This window comes from Nyctibius grandis, chromosome 28 (genome assembly GCF_013368605.1).
Source record: "Nyctibius grandis isolate bNycGra1 chromosome 28, bNycGra1.pri, whole genome shotgun sequence".
Classification (NCBI taxonomy): domain Eukaryota; kingdom Metazoa; phylum Chordata; class Aves; order Nyctibiiformes; family Nyctibiidae; genus Nyctibius; species Nyctibius grandis.
This window is the reverse complement of record NC_090685.1, coordinates 1,417,577-1,443,276: the sequence shown is the minus strand read 5'-3', so window position 1 is coordinate 1,443,276 and position 25,700 is coordinate 1,417,577. Positions and strand designations below refer to the sequence as shown.

General features: G+C 49.5%; 1 protein-coding gene across 2 annotated transcripts; it reads left to right on the top strand.

Annotated features, from left to right (window-relative positions):
* The first annotated feature begins 328 nt into the window (after positions 1 to 328).
* Positions 329 to 25,431, top strand: CEP250 (centrosomal protein 250). 2 transcript variants are annotated; one of them, XM_068419560.1, is made up of 26 exons: positions 329 to 469; positions 1,194 to 1,250; positions 1,964 to 2,046; positions 2,616 to 2,781; positions 3,506 to 3,612; positions 4,855 to 5,082; positions 5,665 to 5,761; positions 6,251 to 6,349; positions 7,358 to 7,519; positions 7,832 to 8,010; positions 8,462 to 8,644; positions 9,585 to 9,729; positions 10,013 to 10,159; positions 10,346 to 10,576; positions 12,801 to 12,994; positions 15,161 to 15,288; positions 15,473 to 15,642; positions 16,973 to 17,152; positions 17,430 to 17,564; positions 18,212 to 18,355; positions 18,796 to 18,927; positions 19,798 to 21,159; positions 21,939 to 22,091; positions 22,502 to 22,609; positions 22,777 to 22,827; positions 24,146 to 25,431. In XM_068419560.1, exons 1-26 carry the CDS (start codon positions 371 to 373, stop codon positions 24,350 to 24,352), a joined length of 4,947 nt encoding a protein of 1,648 aa, XP_068275661.1. In that variant the 5' UTR covers positions 329 to 370; the 3' UTR covers positions 24,353 to 25,431. The 2 variants fall into 2 exon arrangements, with proteins under 2 accessions (XP_068275661.1, XP_068275660.1); XM_068419559.1 differs by having other exon boundaries at positions 21,936 to 22,091.
* Positions 25,432 to 25,700: the final 269 nt, after the last annotated feature.

Genomic DNA, 25,700 nt, shown 5'->3' with positions numbered 1-25,700 from the left:
CGCCCCGGGCTCTCCCCGCCCCACGGGCCGGGGCCGGGGCCGTTCCCACCCGCCCCTTCTCGTGCGCGGGCTGCGGGCGCGCTCCGGGGCCGGTGACGGTCTCTGAGGAGAAGTCGCTGCAGCGAAGCGCTGCCGGGGCGGCCTCTCCCCCGCAGCAGCAGCGCAGCCCGGCGCCGCACCCTCAGCGAGCAGCGAGAAGGGAAGCGCCGCCCCAGAGCGGCCCCGAGCGAGCCCGGCTCTCCCGGCCCGCGGCCCTGCTGCCGGCGGCGCCCGGCGGGCAGGGGGAGCCGCTCCACCCGCCCCGGCAGGCGCCAGGCCGCGGCCCGGGGCCGCCTGAGCGCGGTCCGCCGGGACAGGCCGCGAGCGAGCCATGGCGGCGCGGAGCCAGGCGTCTCTGGAGCGCCGGCTGCGGAGCTCGGAGGAGGCGCGGCAGCGCCAAGCGGGGCTGGTGCGGCAGCTGCAGGCGAAGGTGAGGAGCGGGGGCGCCGGCCCGAGGGAGCTGCCCGGGGCCGGGCCGTGGTGGCGGGGCCGGGGGACTGTCCCGGCGGTAGGCGTGGAGCCGGCGGGGGTGGGTTTGGGCGGCCCCGGGCAGAGGCGGGCGGCTCTGGCCTGGTGGGGCCGGGGCGCGGGAGTGCTGGCAGCGGGGAGGGGGCCGGGGCTGGGCGGAGGGTCGGGGCAGGCCGTGTCCTGCCCGGCCCGGTGCTCCCGGCGCTGCTGGAAGGTCGTGCTGCTTCCCTGGCCCGTGCTTGTCTTGCGCAGCTGAGCAGACAGCCGCGTTGTGCAGTGTCTGAGCAGGACTGTGCTCAGAACCAGCTCGAGTTGCTGAATATTGAAAAGCAATTCTGGAAACTCGTCTCTCTAACGTCGAGGGCCCACTGGACTTTTAGCTCGTGGGAAATACTGCTTTGGGGTACAGGGTGGCCATAGGCCGGGCACGGCTGTCTCAGGCCGTCTCCTCATTCTGCTTGCTGTGGCTGTCTTAGGACTATGTGTGAAAGAAACCCTGTCTCACTTTATTTAATATGAGATCAAGGGAAGCTTCCCTGTGTCGTAACAACTTGTGCTGAGTGTAGGAGCAGCACTGGGAAGAGTCCTGTGCTTGGGCCGTAAAGACTTAGAGAAAAGCTAATGCCGGAGGTGCCGAGTCTGTTACAAGCTGCAGTCGCTCATCTTCATCCTGTGTATCCCTGTAGGTACTGCAGTACCGGACTTGGTGTCGAGAGTTGGAGCAGCAAGTGGAAGCAGGAGGGGTGAGTGTGCAGGTTGCTGACTAAAGACATGTAGCATTCACTAACACAGCCAAAAAAAGCTCCCCAAAGCAAGGGCAGAGGAAAGCAAGATTTGGCTGCCTGAGGGTTTAAAGAAGCTCTCTGAGTTTGCCCGTCACTGTGTTTTGTCCAGTTGCCGTTCCCAGAGCAGCCAGTAGTCCCAGAAATGCCAGTCCAGCAAACTCTATCAAGAAGGATTTTAGTTTTGTGAAAGAGTTGTTATTGCTGGAGTAACATTTTGTCCGAGGTCTCAGGAGAGGGCCACAGTGCCTGTCACGTTCTCTGGCTGTCTCTGAAAAAGAATCGGTTGAAATGTAACATTTTGGAAGGCAAGAATGCTGGTGTTCAACATAGAGAGCTGGCTCTGTGCTTTTCGTTGTGCTTCACGGCTAAAGTAAACCCAGGAAACAGAGGGCAGGAGCGTAGGAGAGCATCCCCAGGCTTCAAGTGGAAGTGAGCACTCGCAGTCATGAGCTGAGGACACCTCACTGTGAGAGTGCAAGAGTGGAGGCCGAGGAGAGCTACTCGCATTGAGTGACACCCTTCCCCTCCCTTCCTCTGCATAGTCACGGCCGTTATGCCTGGAAGAAGCCACGATCTCCTGAGATACCCAAGAAATGGAGGGGAAAGCGATGGATGCTACCAGTAGTGAAGGGAAGACGAGAATTTGACTAAACATTTCCTTTCTTCTTAAGGGATCCCTTGCAGGCAGGTGGGAAGGCACAGCAGACCACAGCTTGGAGAAGGCACTGCTTCAGGTGGAAGAGGAGCAGCAAAGGTACAAGGAAGAAGCGATCCCTCCTACTTGGTATCCCGGGTGCTCACAGAAGTGAGGGAAAAGCTGTCAGTGCTGCCTAGTCTCCCCAAGGGTAGCGGTTGGGCAAGCCGCTCTGAAAGGAGAAAGGTCCACGATGTGTTTTCTGGGGTGCAGGAGTAGTGTTGTGTGCTGAATGGCTCTGTTTTGAGTGGGGGGTTATTGCGGGTGACCTCCAAAGGTCCCTTCCCAGCCTAACTTATTCTGTGGTTCCGTAGGTGAGTGACTCGGGACAATGCTAGTGAAAGGTGATGCACGCAGTGATCAGAGAGGATGAAGGGGAGGCAAGGCGTTAACTGTGGGCGTCATCAGATTTGAAGAGGAAGGGGAAACCAAAATTGCAGATGGAAATGGAAGGCTTAAAGCAAGGAGAAGCAAACGAGTTTGCCATCACAGAGAGATCTTAGTTAATCCTAGACAGCACTTCTATTGCCGCTCAGTTTGACAACAAACTCAGTGTTGAGGGAGCTGGAAAATGGTGCTCGTGGACAGCAGCTGTTCAGTGAGCTCACTGCTGTTTCTCCCTTTCCAAGGTGTGAGGATCTGGCAGAAGTGAACGCGCTCCTGCGGGAGCAGCTCAGTGAGGCAAATGAGGTGAGTTCAGCCCTTAAGGAAGATGTTGGGAAACTGACGGCGGATTGGATGAGGGCCCGGGAGGAGCTGGAATTGAAGGAGAGTGAATGGCGCAGTGAACATGAGGTAAGGACGAGCTACGGGAATGTCAGACGTGACACCAGAGTGGCATGAGAATGCATTTTATTTCTGGCATAGAGAACCTGCTGTGTGAGAGTTGTGGCTGCACTGCGGATGTATTGGTGTTGATGAGCAGAAGGCAGGGGTGTGAGATGGAGGAGCGTCAGCACATTGTGGTGGTGGAAGGTGCCCCCCTGCTGTGACCATACTGCTGGGTGTTAAAGGCAAATGCTTGCTGTTGCTGGGCACTGTAGGGCAGCACACTTGAAGGCTTGTCTTTTTTAATAGTTCCTAATTCTCTGTCTGCAGCAGTGGAGACCGGAGAGGTCTGTGTGCTTTCAGGTTCAGGGTAGCCAACAGAAGAAGAAGACGGGCCTCCCGTAGCAATAGCCTGTTGTAAGCAAATCCGGCAGTGGTCTTGGAAGGGCTTGTTTTTGTCTTCCTCCACCAAGACCATTAGACACCTCTGTGAGGCGCGATGGTGAATGACCATCAGTTTGGTTTGCTGATGTCCACTCCTGCAGCAGAAGTGTGGATGTTCCCTCCTTTGAAGTCAGGTGGCAGGTCTGCTGAGGGTGCTTGTGTGGTGCCTCTTCAGTCCTTGGTGTCCCTATTGGAATAGTTAGTAAAGGAGACCTGGTGATGGTGGTTGTAGTCTCTCCTATCTGAAAGACTTGTGCAGTGACAGTGAAGGCTGAACTGGCATTTCTTTTTGTCTTTGCACGTTTAGCTTTATGACAGCTACTTAAGGGGTGAACATAGCCGTCTGCTCAGCCTGTGGCGCCAGGTGGTGACCTTCCGCCGTCATTTCCTGGAAATGAAGACGGCCACTGACCGGTGAGTAGGAGTTCAGGCAAGACCTCTTGGAGAAAAAACGTAGCTTCCCTTCACACCTGCTTTTTGAGCCTCAAAGTTCCGATAGTTGGGGCTAAAGATACGATTTGTCCTGTGGTGGTGTGAAGCAATGCCGTGAAGCCACCTTTAGGCTGTTCTCAGAGTCATTTAGTTTGATGCTGGTTTTCAGCTAAAACTGAGGGGCTCGGGCTATAGGCAATGCAGAGGCCCTGAACAGATGAACTTGACTGTGGTGATGTTTGGGCATATTAACACAGACACAGGCGTACGTGGACACATTGGAAGAGACTCACCAGAGCTACGCGTGCAGCATGCAGAGCGGTCCCTTTTGAAGAATGATGGAAATCTGCCTTAAATCTCCCTGGCTTTGTTTACCCACTGCTCCCGATGGAAAGATCATTCATGAATATATTTTTTCCTTCTCATTTCCAGCTTACATCTATTCTGGTCAGTTTGTGTCCACTTATTCCTGTACCAGCATTGTTGAGAGAAGGAATAGCTTCTCTGCCCTGTTATTGCACGTGTCCAATTGATTTTGCTTAGTCTGATACCTCTTTTTACGATTGTTTTCTTGTTCTTGGGCTCTCTGAGGTTCCTTTCTCACACTTGCCTTCTACGCAAACAAAAATCCTGTAGCTGTAATAGTACATTCTTCTGGTGTCAGCATGCAATTTCAAACTCAGGGTTACTGTCAGCCATTTCTCTTATTGATGATAAGCCTTCCTCAATGCGTAGAGTACGCCTGACCTACTGTTTAATTCTTGTGTTATTTGTGCTTTTTTGTGACAACATTTTAGGCTTATTCCTACACCACCTTCCTGAAATGGTTATTACGTAGGTATTGTCAGGATCCTCTTAGCAGTCCAAGTGCTGATAATGATAGGTCTCTTAAGGCTGATCCCCTAGGTATAAAAGCAGAGGACCCTGGTAAAATTCCTTACATCTATTAATGATAATTAGAGTGTGTTAATAAGGTAGAGCAGGAGCAACAGTTAATAAGAGTGATTAGAGGTCCTTCAAACCTGGCTGTTCCATATATCTCTGAGAAGAAAACAGACTCATTCTTCAACTATCCAGTAGACTCATTGCTCAAGTGTCGAGATGTGTCCTGATCCCAAAGTGTCAGCTGAATGACTTGTGCCCAACAAAGAAGATGTCATTTTTCCTGCCAGCTCTTACTGTTGCACAATTATGAACGTTAACTCTTTCTTTATTCTCCTTCAGAGATTTGTCAGAGTTGAAGGCAGAGCAGATGAGGCTTTCTGGATCTATACTTGTGAGCTGCTCCCGTCTGAACTCCAGCATACAGCTCTGTGAGCTCGTCGCTCTGGGCAGACCTGTCCTGAAGGATCAGGCAGAGCAGCACACGGGACAGGAAGTAAGCCAGAAGACTCAGGAAGTGATGTGCTTCCAAGTCAAGGAGGACCTGGAGAAGAAGGAGCTTCAAGACAGGTAAATGTGTTTTAAACTTTGCTATTACTGACATTCTCTTTTGTGGCTGCTTCGTGGACTCCTAGATGGGCTGTGTTCACATGTAAACCACACCCATTCTGCACAGCCTTGTTTCTGTCCCTGGTCAAACTTCACCAGAAAGGGTGGGGGAAAATGTCTGACTGCCAGAAGCTCTTCTGAGTAAGACAAGACTGGAAAAGAGATTGCATATGACAATGTTTTTGCTGTTAAGCGATTCTTAGTGAGAAATTGAGACCAGTATAAAGAGAGCTCTGTCCCTTGTACAGCCCTTTTGCTCCCCAGGGGTGTGCTAAAGGAGGTGGGAGGAATTTGCCCAGGGCCATCATAAGCCATGTAGCACCTCTGTGCTGACTATTCCTTGTAAGACTGAGTGCAGAAGGCCTTTGGGGCAAGAAGTGCCATTTTGCCACATCAAGCGTATTAACCTGTAGAGATGAACGCTGCCTTTGCTGTATTTTCTGGGTTGAGCTTTCTCTGCTATGCTTCTGGGAGCTGCTTAGCTCCTGAACAGGGGATGGTGTGCAATGCTTTTGGAATGGCACGTGGACCTTCTCTTCGCAGGGTGATGAAGCTCTCAGCCTTGCTTGTACAGTCTCAGAAGCAGACCGAGGAGAAGGAGAAGACCGTGAGAACACTTACCGACACTGTGGAGATTCTAGTATGTTTTAGCTTTATCTGGGAGATAGCCCAGTGTTTGCTCTCCAGCCTGAGCACAGAGAGGTGTGGCTTCCTCAAGAGAAAGAGCAGTGCAGATGCTGACTGTACGGGAACATCAGGCACATCGCCAAAATGTTCCTTGTGCGTTTGGCACGTGTGGAGTCAGTCCAGGGGCAGGCAGTGGCAGGGGAGCTGCAGACAGCTCAGGTGTCTTCCTCAGGGAGGTTGCACCAATGCTGTTCTGCCTGTGACTTTAAGTCCCTAGGGCTCAAAGCTCCTTGGAATTGGCAGCTTCGTAGCAGTCTATAAACACTAGCTGTTGGTCTTTCTCGTGTTAGTTTTAGCAAAGAAGAAATTGAATAGCTATGGGAAGGAGCATACTGGAATGACTAGGGCTGAGGCTTCTTGGCATGACAATGCTGCTGAGGATGGGAATGCTCCAGAGGGGAGCAGCTCTCCCCTGCCCACCCTTTCCTTATTCTGTTCTCAGGAAGCGAGTCGGTTAGAGAGAGAATATGAAGCTTCATTGATTAAAAGTGCCAGAGAAGAGAATCTTTCCCTCCAAAAGCTGATAAAAGATATAACTGAGGTGAGTACAGAGTTGGGACCACGTCCCTGTAAATTGGATTTAAAAGTACTTGAGGAAGGCAGCAGAGCAGCCCAGGGAATAGATGGATGTGTTGAATAGTGTCTGTGTTAACTGCTACTGGCTGTTTAATTTTTATACCACTTTTCTGACATAAAACCTGTTACGACTTCCGAGTTGGCTGTCCTGGGAGACTTGAGCTGAGTCGCCAGAGGTTTCAGTACCTTTGCCTTCACCGTCCAGCTAAGGTCTCTCTTGGACCCTGCTTTCTGAGCTGGCTACTTGGCGTTTGTATTCCAGTGTTGCTTGGAGGCTTCCCCCACCCTCCTTGAGCAGCGACTCCCTTGTTCTTCACATTTTTATAAAGGTCACTGACTCAATCGATGCACTTGCCACCTCTGTTCCTTCACTCTACATTCACTGACCATTATTATCTCCCCAGAATCGCAGCTGATCTGACTGTTTAGGGGTAACTTTGACTTAGCCCTAAACTTCACTCTATGGAGGGGGCTTAAATCATGAGATCTTTTACACAGCCTCTCACAAACTCAGTTCTTTCCCCTTATGTAGTCATTTTTATCCTCTTGTGCTACTGCTCAGAGTAATTATAAACATGAGCTTTTTCATTGCTGTTTTCCAGTCTTCCTCAGCTTCCTTCTTCCCTGGGCAGCGTTACTGTTTCCTTTCATTGCTATTTCCACTGTTGATCTGGTGGTCGTGGATGTGGCTCTAAGAAGCTGAAGGAGACCAAAATCATTCTTGAGAGCTTCAAGAAACTGAGTGTTCAGGCAGCCTCCAGGCTCTTGCCACTTGTTTCTTCTTGTTCATAGTAGCTGTATTCAGAAATCCCTGGAGCAGTTGTGGCCACAGGGACAAAACTTCTTTGTAGACGGAAGAAATGAGGGAGCTGAGCTTTTAATGACTCTAGGGTGAAGTGGGTGAAAAAGGAGAACTAGATAAAGGAAAGCAAGTAGAATGAGCAAAGAGTAACAGCTTGCTGTGGGCTTTCAGGTGGTGTTAGACGAGAGTGACAGCATGGTCAGCATCATCTGCACTGACAGTTCCCAGCACGCAGAGTCTAGCAACATCCTCTCTTGCGCGAGCTCCGTCGATGCAGAGCATGCCTTTGTATTGGTTCAGGAAGCACTGGCAAGGAGGCGAGGAGCAACACAGGTGAGAATTTCTGCTTGTCTTCAGCACTGGCCACAGGCTCAGCTGTTAACGCCTCCCTTGGCTTGAAACCTTTCCATTTCCTTAGCCAGTTTAGCCAGTTTCTTTCTAGCCTTGCCACCCTTGGTACCCTATTGCCTTGCCAGTCTCAGCAGCTCTATGTTCTGCTGCTTTTCTCTCCTTGATCTCCACCCCCTCATCACAGCTTTTGCCTTGAGGTGAGCTGTCTCTCTGCTTGCTTCTCCCAGCTATCTGGAGCCATCTTCCCTGCTCCTTATTGCTTGTTTGTGCTCTTTCCCTGCCCATTCCTTGCAGGCCCTAAAAGAAGAGCTTTCTGCCAGGCAGGACTCTCTCCATTTCCTGCAGCAGCAGCACAGCCAGCAGGAAGAGAAGTGCAGGAAGCTGCAGCAAAGGGTTGAGCAACTGGAGGAGGAATGCAAGATGTCCAGCAGCCACCAGCAGCACCTCCAGTCTCTGGTAGATGCACTGAGAAGGTGAGTGTTTCCTCCTCCTCCTGTGTTCCTGAGGCAATCTGCTTCCAGTTGTGGGAGTTCAGAGGTGTTATGGGCACAGAACTCGCCTGCCCTACCATGTGTATGCCTCTGTTTGGCACTTCAGCATCCTCCTGTCACTGCTTTTCATGCTCTGCTGTGAATCCTAAGGCTGTCTTGGAGACTGAGAGCGATGTTGGAATACCAGACGCCTCCCTGTCGACACGGTGCTTCTCTGAATGGTGTTCTTTGGGTGGCCTTCCCTAGCCACTGCTTCTCCCTGAATGAAGGCAAAAGCCTGCCTTCCTTTCTCTTTCCCTCTTCAGTTACCTTGTGAGGGGAAGAGCAAGTTCTTCCTTACCGTGCTCCCCACAACTCCATCCTGGAATGATGAAAAGGGGATCTGTGGCTCTTTGGGCCTCCTCATTCTTCTAACTGAGCCTTGTCTCTGCAGTGACTGTGCAAACCTCGAGAAAACCAGGGAAGAGCTACAGCAACAGCTTGAAGTAACGGAGCAAGAAGCCTCACGTCTGCGTCAAAGTAACGCTGAACTGCAGCTGAAGGAAGATTCAGCCCACGGGGAAAAGGTGGAGCAGCAAGAGGTGATGGAGAGAGCACGTCGTGACCAGGAGCTCCTGTGAGCGTTAAAGCTTTCTCTGGGCAGGGGTGGGCATTGCAGGACTTCAGGAGGCCCACCATAAAAGAATGAATTTTGCATGCTCATCGCTTGTAGCGTAGAAGGGTGAAGGGATCTCGTGGGCAGGTCTGGCTGCGTGCTGACATACAGCATAGCTGCCTCCTCGTACTTTCTTTATGACCCTTTAAAAAAACCATTCCAAACCTGAGCAGAGTATTTGATGACGGGCGTAAGCTGAAACAAGAGAGGTTTAGGCTGGATTTCAGGAGAATAAGAAATTGAACCATGAGGCAATCATGCAGTAGAACCAGTGGCTCATAGAGGTTGTGCAGATCCCACCCCTGACAATTAGGAAGACCCAAGTGGGTAGAGCCTTGAGCAACCTGGACTGATCCCATCGCTGACCCCAGCTGCTTTGAGCTAAAGATTGAGCTAGAGGCCTCCTGGGGTCCCTGCCAGCCTGAACCGTCCTGTGATCCTATGATTATTGGATTGGCAACTCATACACATCTCCTCCCCAGATTGCAGGGTCTTCCATCTTTTCACTGCTGAAGGCAAGAGTAATTGTGGGAATATTAATCTGGACTTACAAAGTCCGTCTTACCCGAAGAAGGGCTTTGGAAAGTCTTGTGTGCAATGTATCAAAAAGGAGTGAGAGAGAAGTAACAGGCAGGAAGCTGTTGAGAGTACCAGAACTTTTTGGAAACGTTCTGTGATTTCTGGAAGCTTGTTTTACTTTCTCAATGACAACCGTTTCACCTACAGGAATGACAAAGAGTGATGCAGGTCTGGTCAGGAAATTGGAGCATTCTTTAGGTGTAACTAGAAAGCTGTTGGAAATCATTCAAACTGCCCTATCTGGGACATAGGATGTACTCTTGGTTTTGGAAATGAGAATGTTTTTACATTAAGAACTTGTTTGTCTTACCCCTTGTCCTAGGCTGAAGGACTTAGCTGCACTTGAAGGAAGACTTTCATTATTACAGAGTGAGTTGGTGCTTGCGAAAGAGACAGTGGAGGAATCGTACCTTCAGAGGGATCTGCTGAAGCAAGAGAAACAGGAGCTTACCATGGCCCTGGAGAAGGTATGGTCACCTCACTCCTAGGCAGCACTTGTGAGAGAGGGAGTTGTGATAGCAAGACCAGCACAGGTGCTGTTTCTGGCAGTAGAAGACAAGGACCATGTTGTTCTCCTTCTCGGTGAGTGGTGATCAGCCCACCCAGGCTCTTTGGGGTAGTTAGTCCCCCCATGCTTATTGGGAGCACTGAAGTGGGAGTATGTGAGAGACACGCAGGGGATGTGGAGTTGCTGCTTGAAGTCAGGGATTTTCTTGCCTCTGGTGTCATGTTGCTCTTTTGTCTCTTCAGGCAGAGCAGTCAGTAGCAGAGTTGACAGGGGCTCAGAAGCAGCTGAGTGGTGAAGTAGCTGATCTGCGTGTTGCAGCAGCAAAGATGAGCAGTATCAATGAAGCCCTTGCATTGGATAAAGTGCAACTGAACAAGCTTGTGCTGCAGGTGAGCAGAGTTGCCAGAGATCTTGCCAGGTGTTGGTCTTCAGCTGCTGCTTCTTCTGAGACTTTTTGCCTTCCAACAGTATGACTGACTGAATATGGAAATGTTGTTCCTTTTTCTGTCCAAGATAAAACTTCTACATAGTAAACCTTACTGTATTTTCTTTCCTCCGTGCTTCTGTGTTTGTAGCTGGAGCAAGAGAATGACGTTCTGTCAGGCAAAGTGGACAAGATGGAAAGAGCAAGGATCTCTGACCAGGAGAAGCTGACCCTGTGTGAAAGAAGAAATGAAGAGCTCTGTGCAGAGAAAGCCCACCTGGAGCAGCTGCTGAAGAAAGCAGAGGAGCAAGAGGAGGAGCTGCAGGTAGAGCTGAGGATACTGGCAGAGGAGAAGGCAGAAACCCAAGAGAAACTCAGTCAGGTGAGCCCAAAAACCTGGTGCTTCTGGGTGGGCTTTTGGCTGCTTGGCTCAGTGAAGCTGTGTTTGTTGGATTCTGCAGAGTTTTTGTCAAGGAGACACTTGGTGGTGCTGGAGGTCAGCAGGCTTTGTTTGCTTCTTTTTGGAACGGTGTTGATGGCTTGCAGAGCTGTTCTGCAGTTCTCTGAGTTGTCCTCTGCTTCTACAGGTTCCTTTAACCCACCTGTCTGTGTTGGCCTCTTGTTTGGCTTTTGATAAGCTGCGAAGAGATGATTGTGTTGTCCATGAATCTGAGGAGACTAATACTGTCACATGTGGCAAAGGAAACGAACTGTGTAGCTCTGAATCCTTTCTCTGAGATACAAAACCCAGGGCTGCATGTTTCTATTTATGCTTTTTGTTGTGAAGCCTGCGACTTTCAAAAGTCCATTTGTTTGAGCCTAGAGAGCGGGACAAGGCTGCAAGTCAATGTCTGCTGTCTTGTGCTGCTAAGAATAGGAATGACACCTTGAAATTGTTGAAATTGTATTTTAAGACATGCATGCAACTTTGTGGCTGAAAATTTGGAAAAGGATCTGGGGATGTTGGTCAAGAGCTGTCTGAATATCAGCTGGCAGTGTGCCCAGGAGGCCAAGATGGCCAACAGCACCGTGGCTTGTATCAGCACTAGTGTGGCCAGCAGGACAGGGCAGGGATCGTCCCCCTGTACTCAGCACTGGTGAGGCCTCACCTCGAATCCTGGGTGCAGGTTTGGGCCCCTCACTACAAGAAAGACCTTGAGGTGCTGGAGCGAGTCCAGAGAAGGGCAACAAAGCTGGTGAAGGGTCTGGAGCACAAATGTGATGAGGAGTGGCTGAGGGACCTGGGGGTGTTTAGTCTGGAGAAAAGGAGGCTGAGGGGAGACCTTATTGCTGTCTACAACTACCTAAAAGGAGGGTGTAGCGAGGGGGGGTTGGTCTCTTCTCCCAAGTAACAAGTGACAGGACGAGAGGGAACTGCCTCAAGTTGTGCCAGGGGAGGTTTAGATTGGAGATCAGGGACAATTTATTCACTGAAAGGGCTGTCAAGCGCTGGAACAGGCTGCCCAGGGCAGTGGTGGAGTCACCATCCCTGGAGGTATTTAAAAGACGTGTAGATGTGGTGCTGAGGGACATGGGTTAGTGGTGGCCTTCGCAGTGTTAGGTTAACAGTTGGACTTGATGATCTTGAAGGCCTTTTCCAGCCTAAATGATTCGATGCTTCTATGAGTTGTTGGAGGCTCTTTAGGCTTTGAGGAAGAAGATGAGAAATAGGTGATCACACAAGACACTTCACTCTGGATTTCAGTACCCTGGAAAAAGAGCTTGGGACAATCAAGTCACTGGAGGAGACTAGGGAGTTTGCCATCATTTAAGGGTCAGTTTCATAATGTACACTCTTGGGTATTATGGGATAACTTTGAGGGAACTGTTTGTTTCTGATGGTCTGTTCTCTGTTAGATGGTCTTGTTTTGGAGCACATACCCAGCTGAGGTGTTATACTGAAGAAAAAAGCTAAAAAATCACAGTTAATCTTCAAGCTTGAACACCAGCAAGGTGTATTAGGCAACTCCTTTGTGTAAGACAAGGCAACAGTATCGTTGACACGAACTACTGTACAGAGTCTACCGTCGCTTTGGCCACATCAGCCCGATTTTCATAAATCCCTGAATGACACTGCTCACCACAAGGGCTGTTTCCCTGCCAAGCATCTCCTCATTGCATCCAACTGCTTTACACACTGGAGTAGGTGGCACTTTGAGCTTTTTTTTTTTTCCTGCAAGGAGAAACCATGTGTATTTTCACTTTCTTCAGCGAGCAAAGTCGCTTTTGCTCAACCTTTCCCGAACATTTCCATCACTGGAATAGATTCTGAGAGCATTTTAGTTTGCAAGGTGGCAGTTCTGGGAAATGCAGTATTTTTGGATGAAAACATGTAGTCTGGGGTAGGTATGTTTGTCGTGAAGGAGCTGTGTGGTCCCAGGCAATGCAGGAGGGCCGTACACATCACTTTCAAGTTAACAATCCCCGTGCCTCTTGGCAGCCCAAGGTATTAGTGCCAGGGTATTAGGGCACACAGCAGATGCTCTTCAACTTTCAGCCCACAGTACAGGAGCTCTTTCTTCTCTGGCTGATTCGGAAGTGGCACTCTCTGGCTCTGCACAGAACTCCAGAGAAAGGACTCTAACTGTATTTTGTCCCACTTTCAGGTTTACCACCAGCAAGAGTCAGCTAGCAGTGATCTGGAGCAGTTGCGCCAGGAGTCCTCTCGCCAAGGGCAAGCACTGGCCAAGGTGTCCGAAGAGCAGGAGTTGCTGGTGCGTGAGAAGGCTGCCCTAGAGGTGCGACTGGCAGCCATGGAGCGGGACAGAGAAGGCCTTTCAGAGCAGCTGGCAGAGGCCAGGTAAAGGCAGGGAGGAGACCCTAGGCAGGACAGTATGTGATGTCTGTAATTAGAAAGGTCGTAATCATTACGTGATGATTTATTGCGTCCCGTGTGCTTTTCAGATGTTTTCACCTTCCATGGACAGAAAATGGAAGAATTTTGAGGAAAAAAAAAAAAAGCATACCATGATTGGAATGTTATTTTCTGACAGCTGAAGCTAGCAAAGCTCTCCTGAGCCTTGGGCTCATGTTTATGCCCCCTTTCCCATTCCTGTGTGAACTCCAAAGCAAGCAGTTATAATTCCTCAGTACCTCGTACCTTGGCTCTGCATTGCATAATGATTAAACCATGCAGACGTTTACTGAAGCCTGAGGCTTCCCTCTGGGTTTGGTTTCTTGTTCTGTGCACTTGAACATAGACCTTTACTTATCGAGTAGTTTGACACAGGATCTTCAGAATTCAAGGCCATTGCATACGGACATTGTGAGTAGGACACTGCCGTTTAGGGTGAAGCTAGAGGCTCATGCTGAAAATCTGGAGGGCCTTCCGTTTCTAAGCTAACTCTTGTCCCCTGTGGTGCAGGGCCTGGAGCTGGTCACACCAGCAGCAGGGAAACCTCTTCTGAATTCTCCCCAGTCTTTGGGGATTTTTGCCCATCACTGATGTCCGGTTCTTTTACTCCTGGCCACATGCTGTTTAGAGACAGACATCACGGAGAAGTTATGCAGGGAAGGAACAAGAGTCTGTCCTCCTGCTGTATCAGCTTTCTAAGATCAAATGTGAACAAGTACTGCTTTTCTGAAAAAAAAAACCCAAAATCAACCCAACGTATCGAGATGTTTTAGAGATTGTTTGTTATGCTTCTGGACTTTTACGCTTTACCACTCCAGAGTATGTTGTTAGCAAGGCTGATATACACCATTTTGACTCAGTCTGTTTCTTGAGAGCTGCTTCTGCTGAGCTCCAGCTTCTCTTATTTGATCCAGCTGAATTGTGTTTGGTCAATTATTGGGCTGTTATTAAATTATCAAATGTTCAGCTCTTTTTTTTTTTGAAGGGTTAAATTATTTTTTTAAAGAGAAAAATTAGTTATGAAGAACCTTTGGCAATAGATAACAAAAAATCAGCAACTATTCTTGCCAGATGTTGTTTTCCAGAGCCTTTTGTTGTCATAGTTTATCTTTTCTGTTCTGTTTTTAGACACTGACTTCTATTTATTCTTAAAATGCAGCATAGTTACTTTGGACTGCCAGAGATTGGTGTAATCAGAAATATGTGCTTGTTCTCCTTCTTGAAGACCACTGTCCATCAAAGTAGTGAAATCCTACTGTTGTGGGGTTTATTGTTGTACCACTCAGGTGCCCCTTTCCTCTGAAGGATGTTTTCCTGAATGCAGCCCTGTAGCAGTGAGGCAGTGCTGTGTATCGTAGGAACCTGGCATGGATGTAATGATTTTCATCGTCAGTACTGCAACTTCCCTTTTAAAGAGTGACAAGTCATTTGGGCTACTGCCTGCTTAGTTAGCAAGCCTTAAGGAAAGGTGGCAAGTCTTTCTCTTGAACTTGCAACAGTTTAAACTGAAGGATCCCTGTCTCTCCTTTCAGGTAGTCCTTGTTCAGGTAAAATCTACTTCAGATTTCTTACAAATGCTGCTACAAGCATGAGGTTTTACTATATCATCTGATGCATTTCTGTAGTCCCTTTTAAACACCGGGAGTCTGGAAAATGACCTACCTCTACCTACACTATGAACAGCATCAAAAAGTCACGAGTCAGCCAGGGAAATACTCTTATTCTGTCCCCCTGCAGAGCAACTTGGAAGAGCTGATGAGATAAGGGCTGTGAGCATAGGCTGGGCTCTTGCTTGCTGGCACAGACTCTGTGGGCACAGCTACCCGTGTGTCACAGATCAGGCAACAGCAATTTAAGATCTCAGTGGCTGTTGAGATTAAATTCGGCTGGGCTTTCTGTGTTGTGCTAGGTCAGAAGGAAAGCCTGGCCATGGCCTCGGAGGGGCCTGCATTGCTGTTGTAAACGGTAGAAATAGGTTTTCTGTGTACGAGTTTCCATGCAACCCATTTTCCAGACTCAGGGGTAGGGATGTTGAACCACTTCTGACTGGAATAGCTCCCTGTGGGTGTCAGGAGCAAGAAGCTCATTTCTCTCCGTATTCACAACGTGCAGGTCAGTGAAGGAGACCCTGGAATCCAGCCTGTTTGAGGCTCAGCAGCGCTCATCTCAGCTGGAGATTGTCCGGAGTCAGCTTGAAATGCAACTCCACACCGTGACGGAGGCCAAGGATGTTGTACAAGGTGACAGCCCCGTGGACTTTGTTTCCGGTGACCCCCCTGCCTCGGGAAAATGGTGTAAAAAGAGCTCTCTGTCTGCAGTGCTGCAGGCAGATCCCTCCTACACTGAAATTCCAATGGCTTAAGGCCAGTGAAGTCAGAACATTGTTTGTGTAGACTCTGAATCTTGCGTTTCTCGTGTTTGCAGGGGAAGTGAAGTGCCTTCGATGTGAGCTGGAAGCAGAGAGATCTCTAATGAGGCGGGAACGGGAAAACATGGCACAAGAGCTCTTGCGGATGGAACATCAGTGTGACAATACCCTCAAACTTCGGGAAACTGATCACGAAGTGGAGATAAACAAGCTGCTTCAAGACCTGGTAGGAAAGAATATGCTTCTGAATTCTTCAAGCAAGCTTTGTGGGCTGGCTTGAGAAGAATAATAGCCTGGGCCTGTCAAATGGCAGCAACCATCTGTCATAGGCCACACATTGCTAGGCCAGGCAGCAGAGCCAATGGCTCATACTTGAAGGCCCATGAAGACCCACAGGACTATGCTGGGACAGTAAATGCAGCCACATATTCAGTGTGGGCCTAAGACGAGTTCAACAGACAGTTGGGTGGTCCCCACCCAAAGCATGGCAGCAAAAGGGGTGGGATCTTACCAGACTCCTGCCTACCATGAAGTAGACTCCTAACATTCCTTCACGGGGGCTTTGTTCCTTACTTTCTGTCCTTTCATGGTTGACAGAGGTACTATCTTTGGGCTTAAAGCATATGCAACAGGCCCCTTGTTCCTGGTACTTCAGTTCGTGGCTTGTCTTGTCACTAGGGCATGGGAGTACTGTTCTCTTTCTTAACCCTGCAGTCCATCTGCATCTTTTCAATGATGGAATGGAGTTGAGCTTTGAAAATAGAGACTCTGGGAATAGAGAGAAATCACAAGGTGAGAGGTGCTAGGAAACAGGCAGCCATCAGAGAGGAGAAGGTAACATCTCCTTTTCTTCCACCTGCTGACCCTCCTTTTAAGCTCCTTGATAGGACATGATTTATGGAGGGCACAAAGCCACTACTGTGCACTGCTGAGGTGGGGGTTTGTGGGAGGGATGAAGCTTCACCTTGTTTTGTTTTCTTTATAATTCCCACCGGATCTACCATGCAGTGGGTGAAAATAACATTGGAGTATAACAATAGTATGTCTACTTGTTAATTCAGTTTATGCCCATGTCTTTTGAATCATCCCATGAATAGCGCTTGCCAGACAAAAGATAGACTTGGTGAAGTTTGTCCCTCTAATGTTCATAGACGAGTGAGGGGAAAAAAAAAACAACAAAGAACTAAAATAGCACTAGGACACTGATTTTAAAGGGAAAGTGTATTTCAGAGGGCAGCCTTCAAAAACAGTAAGAGGCAAATCCTCCTTTTACAGGTTCAGAAGCCAGTTCTTCTAGCTAGAGGAGGAACTTCTTTACTTTGAGGGTGGCAGAGCCCTGGCACAGGCTGCCCAGGGAGGGTGAGGAGTCTCCTTCTCTGGAGATATTCAAAACCCGCCTGGACACGACCCTGTGCAACGTGCTCTGGGTGACCCTGCTTTGGCAGGGGGTTGGACTAGATGATCTCCAGAGGTGCCTTCCAACCCTTAACCATTCTGTGATTCTGTGAGGAGCTTGCCTGGGACTTCATCTTGAAGTCTTTTCCTCCCCTCATCAGGCAAGCGAGCGGGAAGGGCACCGTTCAGAGCTACAGGAGATGCTGGAGCAATGGGAAAAGGAGAAGGCAGAGACAGAAAGGGAGCATGAGAAGAAGCTGTTTGATATGGAGCAGAGAGTTGCTACCATGCAAGCTCAACAAGAAGAGGAACGAACTAGAGTCGAAGATGCCAAGCAAGAGGTAAAGACTGCGAAAGGAGAATCTGTGTGGTTTTTTTACTCTCCTGGGCTCTTTATTGATCCTTAGATGGCTAAGAGTTTGTTGAAGAAGCAGTCATGGATGGAGCATGTTTACACTGCCAGTCTCACTCAGGAATCTGCCTCCAAGCGAGCAGATAATGACCTAGGAGACCAGCAGCATAGTGCTTTGAGAATGTGTGAGCCCATCATTCTTTGAGTCTTACCACACAAATTTTGAATGGGAAGTTTAAACCCATCTTCTCTTCATTTCTGGGCAGGTCCTGCTAGAAAAGGAGTGTGAGAAGAATGCTTTATTGGAGACACTGCTCCAGACTCAGGGAGAGCTAAGAGAAGCCTGCCAGCAGCTAGAGCAGCTCAGGCGGGAGGCAAAAAAGCAGCGAGAGGATGGGCAGGTAAGTCTGACTAGTGGGGTAGGTTGAAGGAACAGGCCGTTGGCAACTGGGCGTAAGCTGGGAGAGAGGCTGAGAGAGCCGGGTAACAGAGTGAAGGGCAGTAACAAGAAGAAAGAAAGATGTTGAGGTGTTGGAGCGAGTCCAGAGGAGAGCGACCAAGCTGGTGAAGGGTCTGGAGGGCCTGACCTATGAGGAACGGCTGAGGGAGCTGGGGGTGTTTAGCCTGGAGAAGAGGAGGCTCAGAGGTGACCTTAGTGCAGTCTACAACTACCTGAAGGGAGGTTGTAGCGCAGTGGGAGTCGGCTCTTCTCCCAGGCAACCAGCGATAGGACAAGAGGACACAGCCTCAAGCTTGGCCAGGGGAGGTTCAGGTTGGACATTAGGAAGCATTTCTTCTCAGAAAGGGTCTAGGAAATAAGACATAAGTCCTGTGACTGAGGAGGCAAGGACTACTGCAGGTACTGAAAGCACAGAGCCTGGTAAACTCCAGACATGAGCAACAGGAAGGAGGAGGGGTTACAATGGAAGCAGAGGTGGGTAGAGAAGCAGAAAGAAGTGGCTGAATGAATGTGATTTTGAGACAGAAAGAGAAAAGGGCTGGGCCTGATGTCAGGTCCCAATAGCTTGCTCTCCATTTGTGTTTACAGAACATCACAGAAAAGCTGCAAGCAGAGCTGCAGGAAACTCAGAGTAAGATCAAGGTGGTGGAGAATAGGCACAAGGAAGAAATCCAAGCTGTTGAAGAGGAAATGACTATCCTTCTTCAGCAGAGGGATGCTCTACAACAACAGGTGACCGAAACAGCAGTAGCTACTCCAGTCATCAAACAGGTGGTCTCTCCCCTTCTTGCCTTTCCATTGCAGAGCAGCAGGCTGATGGGGTAATCCCTCTGACTGCCGTCATACTGAGGTCTCTGTCTCTGCTGGTCTGAAGGAGTCTTACCAGCCAGCTGAATCTCAGCTGCTGCCTGGGACACATGGGCTAGTCCTTTTGCCTGTTTGCCAGTAATCATCAGAATGGATTTCTGCCGGTCTTGGTTTTTAAGGTGTTTTTTCAGATGACCATGGTGGCCCACTTAGATTTTTAAACAAGTCGGCTGTATCCATTGTGAATCTGGTACTCTCGTAACAGGGTGAAATTGAAAGTTGGTCTTTCCTTTTCCTCCTGGCACATGATATGGCTGACACCTACAAGCTGTAGTCTTTGACTGCTTTGTTATGTTTTACTTGAGGTGGAAGAGCTGACATCTCAGCTAGCAGCCTCCGAAGAGTCTCTGAAGAAGGAGGGTATGACTCTACGTCAAGAGGTGGCGTCTTTGGAAAGGAAACTCGAGAGCACTGAGAAGCAAAGAGAGGATGTCCTGGTGAGGCTGGCAGATGCTGTAAAGGGCCATTTCTTACTTATTTTTTGTTAATAATTCTGAGGAGCAACCTTTTCTAGTGGAGAGCTGCTTTTGGGTGGTCTTGTACAGGTTCAGTCCGAATCTGAGAAGATACAGAGTATGCAAATGCTAACCAAGTTTCCCTCCTTTTCCACTTCCTTCCACTCATCACTAGTCCTGATTTCAAACACACAGAATGACAGACTGTGATCTGACCTTCAAGAGGGGACAGTGGGGTTCTAGAGGATGGTACCATGAAAACTCTACACAGTAGAGGTCCAAAAAAAAACCCAAACCCCCAAGATGGGAAATTAAATGTTGGGGTTGTTCTCTCTTCCCTTCCTCCCTAATAGAGAGAAGATCATCATGCCACTGCCTAAATCATGCTTAGTCTGGACTTTAAATCCTGGCTGCAGTTCCAGCGGCTCCTCCCTAAAAGAACACACTAGAGCTAGAAGAGGTTCAGAGAAGGACGAGAAGGGCAAAAACCTCTTTACTTTGAGGGTGCCAGAGCACTGGCACAGGCTGCCCAGTGAGGTTGCGGAGTCTCCTTCTCTGGAGATATTAAAAACCCCCCTGGACATGACCCTGTGCAACATGCTTTAGGAGGGGGTTCGACTAGATGATCTCCAGAGATCCCTTCCAACCCTTCAGTTCCGTGAAGATGGGACTGCATGAGTAGAGTGGGAAAGATGCAGCCTAAAGTGTGGCGAAGGAAAGGTCTGCAGCATCCCGAGAGGCAGAGAGAGAGGGGCAGCCCTTGACTGCTGCTGAAGCAGGAGTTCAAATCTAGTACGAAAAGCAAACGTATATAGATGGAAATTATTGACTCTTTTTCTCACTGTTTTGCAGCATGAATGGGACAGACTGCAAGCAGTTAAAGAAAAACTGGTATGGGAGGTAAAACTTCTTCAGGAATCAGTCACAGCCTCTGAAACCCGAGCAAATACAGCAACAGATATGAATCACTGCCTCGAACAAGAACTTCATAGCACATTGTCTATCTTAAAAATTAAAAACGAGGAAGTGGAAACGCAGTGGGAGAAAATCCAGATGCTGCAGAAAGAGGCAGCACAGGGACAAGCTTTGCAGGAGACTCTCACTCGTATGACTGCCATCCTGTCAGAGAGGGAGGGAGAAATGAAGTTGTGCCAGGAACACGTGAGAATGCTGGAAAACCAGGAACAAATGCATAAAACTGCTCTTGATCAGGTTATTAAGGACATAACAGAGAAAAACCAGAAGATGGAATCCCAGCAAGAACGGGTGCGGGACCTGGAGAAGCAGCAAGAAAGACAAAGTATTGCTGTAAGCAAAATGAGCAAAGAGCTGGAAGAGAGAGAGCGGGAGATCAGATCCCAGCAAGAACAGATACGGGAGCTGGAGAAGCAGCGAGAATTGCAGAGGACTGCTGTCAGCAAGATGAGCAAAGAGCTGGAAGAGAGGAACCGGGAGATCAAATTCCAGGCAGAGAAAATGATGATTCTAGAACAACACGGTGCATCGCAAGTGAGAAATCTGCAGGTGGATCTTGATCACATGAAAGGAAACTTGAAGCAGAAAAACTTAGAGGTGATATCTCTGACTCAGCGTATCCAAGGACTGGAAATGGAGAGAGAACAGGTGAAGTCCCTGCATGCAAGCCTTGAGCACCTGAGGGCAGTGCTTAAGGACAGAGAGAGCGAGTGTGATTCCCAAAGGGATCAGTTAAGACGCTTGCAGCAGCACAAGGAACAGCAGGAGGGGTACCTGCAAGAGCTTCATGGTAAAGTAGAAAAGATGACACTTTCTTTATCTAAAAAAGATCAAGAGCTTGAGTCACAACAAAAGCAAATGCAGGAAGCTGAAGAAGTCATGGAAATGCAGTTACGGACTGTCCGTGGCCAACTGGAGCAGACCTTAGAAACTTTAAAAGAAAAGGACAGACTCATAGGCATCCAAAAGCAACAAACAAGGCACTATGAGGAAAAAACAGAAGAACAGATGAGTGTCTTACGCAGAGACTTAGAAAACACTACAGCAATACTGAAAGAAAAGGATTTAATGATTGTATCTCAGAAGGAACTGATTGAGACCTTCCAAAAACAAGAACGAGACTCTGAACAGCAGAAGGAAATTCTGCAACATCTTGACGTGGCACTAAAGGACAAAGAGCAAGAAATTTTATCCCTTAGAAAGCAATGTGAGGCATGGAATGACCGGTTTCATCATCAGGTAGGCAGTGTGATTGATTGTCGGTCCACTAAAATGTCTATGAAGGATTGTAACGATGTTTCCCATAAAGATATGGGAATATCTATTCCCGTAAACATGGGACCTGCTTGGCCAAAGAAACTATGACTGCAGCCAGCAGGCTTGCTGGTCTGGACAGCTCTGGCCAGAGACCATTCACCTCTAGAGTGTTGTCTGTCAAGTGCAGAGCTACTGAAAGAACTACAGAGCTTGCTGTTAAAATTAAATCAAGCCTGAACGTTGGGGGTGGGTAATTGGTTCTCTCCCATCTAGGCAAGCTTAGCCAACGTGCCATGGATAGGATTTGGCAAGGAAAGGAAAGGGCAGGGTTGACCAAACTAATGTACTAAACTTAGTAGAATTTTATAACGATGGCTGACCAGCAGCTACACTCGTGGTGCTTAGAGGATGCTTTCAGAGATGTAGATTTCTGAGGCACAGCTTTTCCGGTGTATTAAAAAGAATGCAATTTGTACCATTGTCTGACCAGATTAAAGGCTTCATTGCGCACACAGGATGTACTTGTGCTGCAGTTCAAAAAAAGCATGAAGGCAAACTTGTGTGGATTCCTCCAAGGTGATGTGGAGGAGGGCCCCTAGGAAGAGAGTGTGGTGTTTTGGCCTGTAGTCCAGGAGGAGAAGAAGGGACTTGGCACTGTCCTTTCCTGGGTCCGGTCACTCTCCCCACCACGTGTTGATTATGGCTCTCCTAACCTGTATGTGGCACCAGCTCACGCAGTGTCCTCTCTGAATACCCAGCAGGCTGTTGCAGAAGGGGAGCAGCTCCCATGGCTCTCGGAGAAGAGACTCCTGTTGCAGCGGCTGGAATGTCTGCAGCAGGCAGTTGAAAGGCTGGAACATGAGAAGATGGAGCTGAAACAACTCAATGCTGAGCTCAGGAGGACTCTTGAGCAGGTAAAACAGGCTTTGGCTGCCTCTGCAAAGCCTCACGGTCCTCTGGAATACAACACATTTCCACAGACAGCACTTTGGAGTCCTCTGCTTGTTTCCTTCCCCCTCTTGCTTCCCCCCCGTAGACACACACTTCTGTGTGTGTCTTTGCCTTTGCAAATGCACATTCACTCCGGTACCACCCTTCGTGCCCCAGTGTCCCCACACACACACATTTGACACTCTTGTGTCAGGAACTGTTTCCTCTTGCTCTTTCTCTTCCATAGTCTACTTCGAGTGCTTTTTGCCCCCAGTGTTCTCTGGTGCAATTAACAGTCTCTGAGCAGACATCTCCTCGCCGTGATGTCCCAAGGTCCTTTTGCTTCTTGTTTGGTGGCAGGTTTCTGTGAGCCTTTCTCCTATCCAATGTGCAGGTGGAACGTGAACGGAGGAGACTGAGGAGATGTTGCCGTGGCCAGTCACTGCCAGGTGCCTGTGGATGTTCTCTGTCTGGCCAGCACAAGATCCCTGCTTCTAGAGAGGTGAGAACAGAATCTTACTTGGTGGCAGGAGGCTCTGGCCATACGGAGCAACGATGGTAGGTGCCAGTGGCAGCAGCCCTCCAGTATAGACCTAACAGAAGTCGAATATAGACCATGGCCCTGGCCAGACTGGAGCCCAAAAAGAAATCCTTGTGTTTTCTTCACAGGAGGAGTCTCATGCTCGCTGCAGTCATCGGTTAGCGGAGTTGCAGAACCAGGTGAGGAGTAGGAAAGCTGTCGTCAAAAGCTGCTGTGGCTGTACCCATGGGCACAGCTTTGCCCGATGCTACGGCCCGAGCTTTGTTTGGCTGTCGGGCAGTGAGCACGCCAGGCAGTGCAAATACCCAGTCAGACACATCTGTTGGCCGTGGCCGAACAGCATCATTCACCCAGGTCCAGTCTCTGACTTGCCTAAAGGTCAGCCATGGTGGGAGAGGGGTTGGAGGGAATTCAGAAGAGTGGAACTGGCCAGAAAATAGAGAATATTCTGAGGATGTTCCCCTCGAGTCTTACTCATCTTGTTGACTCTTTCCACTTTCCCTTGACTCCCTTAACAGTGGAGCTTGCATCGTATCAGAGCTCCAGGGATGTGAGGCCGTGCCAGAGCTGATGGCCTTCAGGCAATCGTTAGTCTGATGTTGCTATTCTGCACTGATCAGGATCCCGATATCGGACCGAGTCAGAGCCCTAAGCGCTGTATGGACATTTGTTTAATCGGTGTAAGAATGTACATTCCAGCTACTGAACCCTATTGCATCCTTTGACAGTGGTTGTGGCAGCAGCAGCAGTTGCCAGACTTCTCTTCCCTGTGCTTTTGTGGGTCTGGTACACCCGGGTCTCCCCGAGGAGGTGAATCCTCACGGGCATTGAGGGCCAAATGCTTGTAAGATTTCTGTGGGTAAAGTACATGGTGCTTAGCTCTGGCAAGTGAGACAAGAGTCCTGCTGAAGCCATCAGGTTCTGTCTTCAGGATGTTTTCACCAGGAAGTCTCAGTTGTCTGAAGTTGTGTTGCTAGAGAGAACTACCTGAGCCCCGTTCCCCTTGTGACTGTCGTGTCTGCCTGCACTGTGGACCTCCCTCAGCAGTCCATCAGGGAAATGGAGGTGCTCTGCTCAAGGAATGGTCCTCAGCTGGCTGCTTAGGGCTCTCCTCGGAACAGTTCTTCAGTACCTGGTGTAACCAGTGGTCCTCCTGCTGAGGAAAAGGCATGTGGAACTAAGGGGTCAGGAGCCCAAATCTCTGTTTTGAGAAAAAGAGTTGGGTTGCTAAATCCTGTAGGAAGCTCTGTCTTTAATAGCCATGGAATGTCTTGGTGTTGTACGTGTGAACGTCTGCCAGAAAGAAACTCTAATTGTTGATAACGCGAGTTCAGTTCAGGGTGATGCTGGGAACCTGTTACTTCCCATTCCACAAGGACAAAGTGTTTGTCGGGGCTGGAGTTACAGGGTGCGTCTTCACTGCCAGCCGGTACCGTGGAGCTCCGGATGGTCCTCACGGCGTGGGCTTGTCTGAGCTGGGCCTTTTTTCTCTTTCAGGTGTCCCTCCTGCAGACGCAGCTGTCACAGGAACGAAGATACAAGCAGAACTATGTTGAGTGCTGTGCAAAGACCAGCCAGAAGCTGTCAGCTCTTCACCAAGAGCTGTCTCACTCCTTAGCAGCTGTGGTCAGGGAGCCCAGAGCTGCTGTTCTGGCAGCAGAGACCGAGAAGCTGGGTCAGTCTCTGAAGCTCCATTGCCTGTAGAGGAGCAGCTGCAGCGTCACGGAGTTCCTGCCTTGTGCCCTTCGCAGAGCTGTGTTCTGTTTTGCTGTGGGAAATGGGGCTGCGTTTGTTGTGTTTCTGTTTGGAAACATTTCCTACTGACAGTGATGGTTTAATTTTTTTTGTTTAATAAAAGAAATGTTGCAGGACTGCACTTTCAGTAGGAACACGCAAGTGGTCGGTGAATATGTGGCTTAGGAAGAGATGATGCCAGTTTTTTACTTGCACAAGTAAGCTGTTAGGAGCTCTCGTCTGATTGAACCTGTTGCGTTCATAGCTGTTGCCTGGGATGAGAAAAGACTGGACATGGCACTTAGTGCCCTGGTCTAGTTGACAGGGTGGTGTCAGGGCAACAGTTGGACTCGATGATCCCTGAGGTCTCTTCCAACCTTGTTGATTCTGTGATTCTGTGAGAGGGAAATGGAGGTGTGCCCAAAATGAAGGGGTGGAGGGTACACGCCAGGGACTGAAGGTTGGGCAAGAGAGTGGGGTTTTTTCCTTCCTCCTTTCCTCCCTCCCTCCCTCCCTCCTTCCCCTCCCTCCCCTCCTTCGTTTCAAGGCCGTGCAGCCAGGTGTGCGGCCTTGTCTGGGAACATGTAGTCAGAGCCAAATAGATAAACCCGCTCCCTTCGTTCCTCCTCGAGCCCTGGCCGGGCTTTGGGTGGCATCTAACAGAGTGAAACCAGACTTTTCCACATTTGAAGTTCTGTCAGCTTGTTTGTTCCATCGTACGAAAGCTGGACCCTCTTACAGCGACTCTGGAGAGCTCACCTACGCGTGGCCGCACTGCGCAGGACCTCCCGAGGGCCGGGAAAGGCTCTCCAAATCCTCGCTGCAACCGGGGCTCCCCAGCGCCTGCGGGTCTGGGTGGTGGTAAAGCATTAAGGCAAATGGTGATGAATCTTTCTTACTCTCTGTGGGTAATTCTATGTAGTAATGATTAGGTGCGTTACCTTGCTTGGGTTTGTTCTTGCTGTGTTATTTCCCTTATTATTTTATTGCTGCTTCCTTTCTTTCTCTTTCACTGCTTTAAACTAAAGTAAAAGTAAGCTTATCTTTGAGACCTGGTGTCTGTGTCCTTTGTGCTGAGCCCGTCCGCTGGCAGAACAGAGGGACAGCTCGGGTGTTCTCCAAAGGGCGTCAGCCCCAAACCGCAGAGCGGCCAAAGCCGGAGGCACCGGCTGGGCCGGGGGGGATGTGAAAGCGAGAGCCAGGGGCTCCGTGCAGCAGCTTCGCCCTTCGCAGCTCCCCGGCCTCGGCACGGGCAGCGTCTGGCCGGTGTCCTTCAGGGGCCCGGGGGCCGTTGGCAGAGGGCGCGGCGGCAGCGAGG

Bases quoted from the DNA above. Each gene is read 5' to 3' on its own strand.
- CEP250 (XM_068419559.1), top strand. From the start codon at position 371: ATGGCGGCGCGGAGCCAGGCGTCTCTGGAGCGCCGGCTGCGGAGCTCG. The intron at 2,782-3,505 runs GTAAGGACGAGC...TTGCACGTTTAG, and splicing joins AATGGCGCAGTGAACATGAG to CTTTATGACAGCTACTTAAG. The intron at 15,643-16,972 runs GTAGGAAAGAAT...TCCCCTCATCAG, and splicing joins ACAAGCTGCTTCAAGACCTG to GCAAGCGAGCGGGAAGGGCA.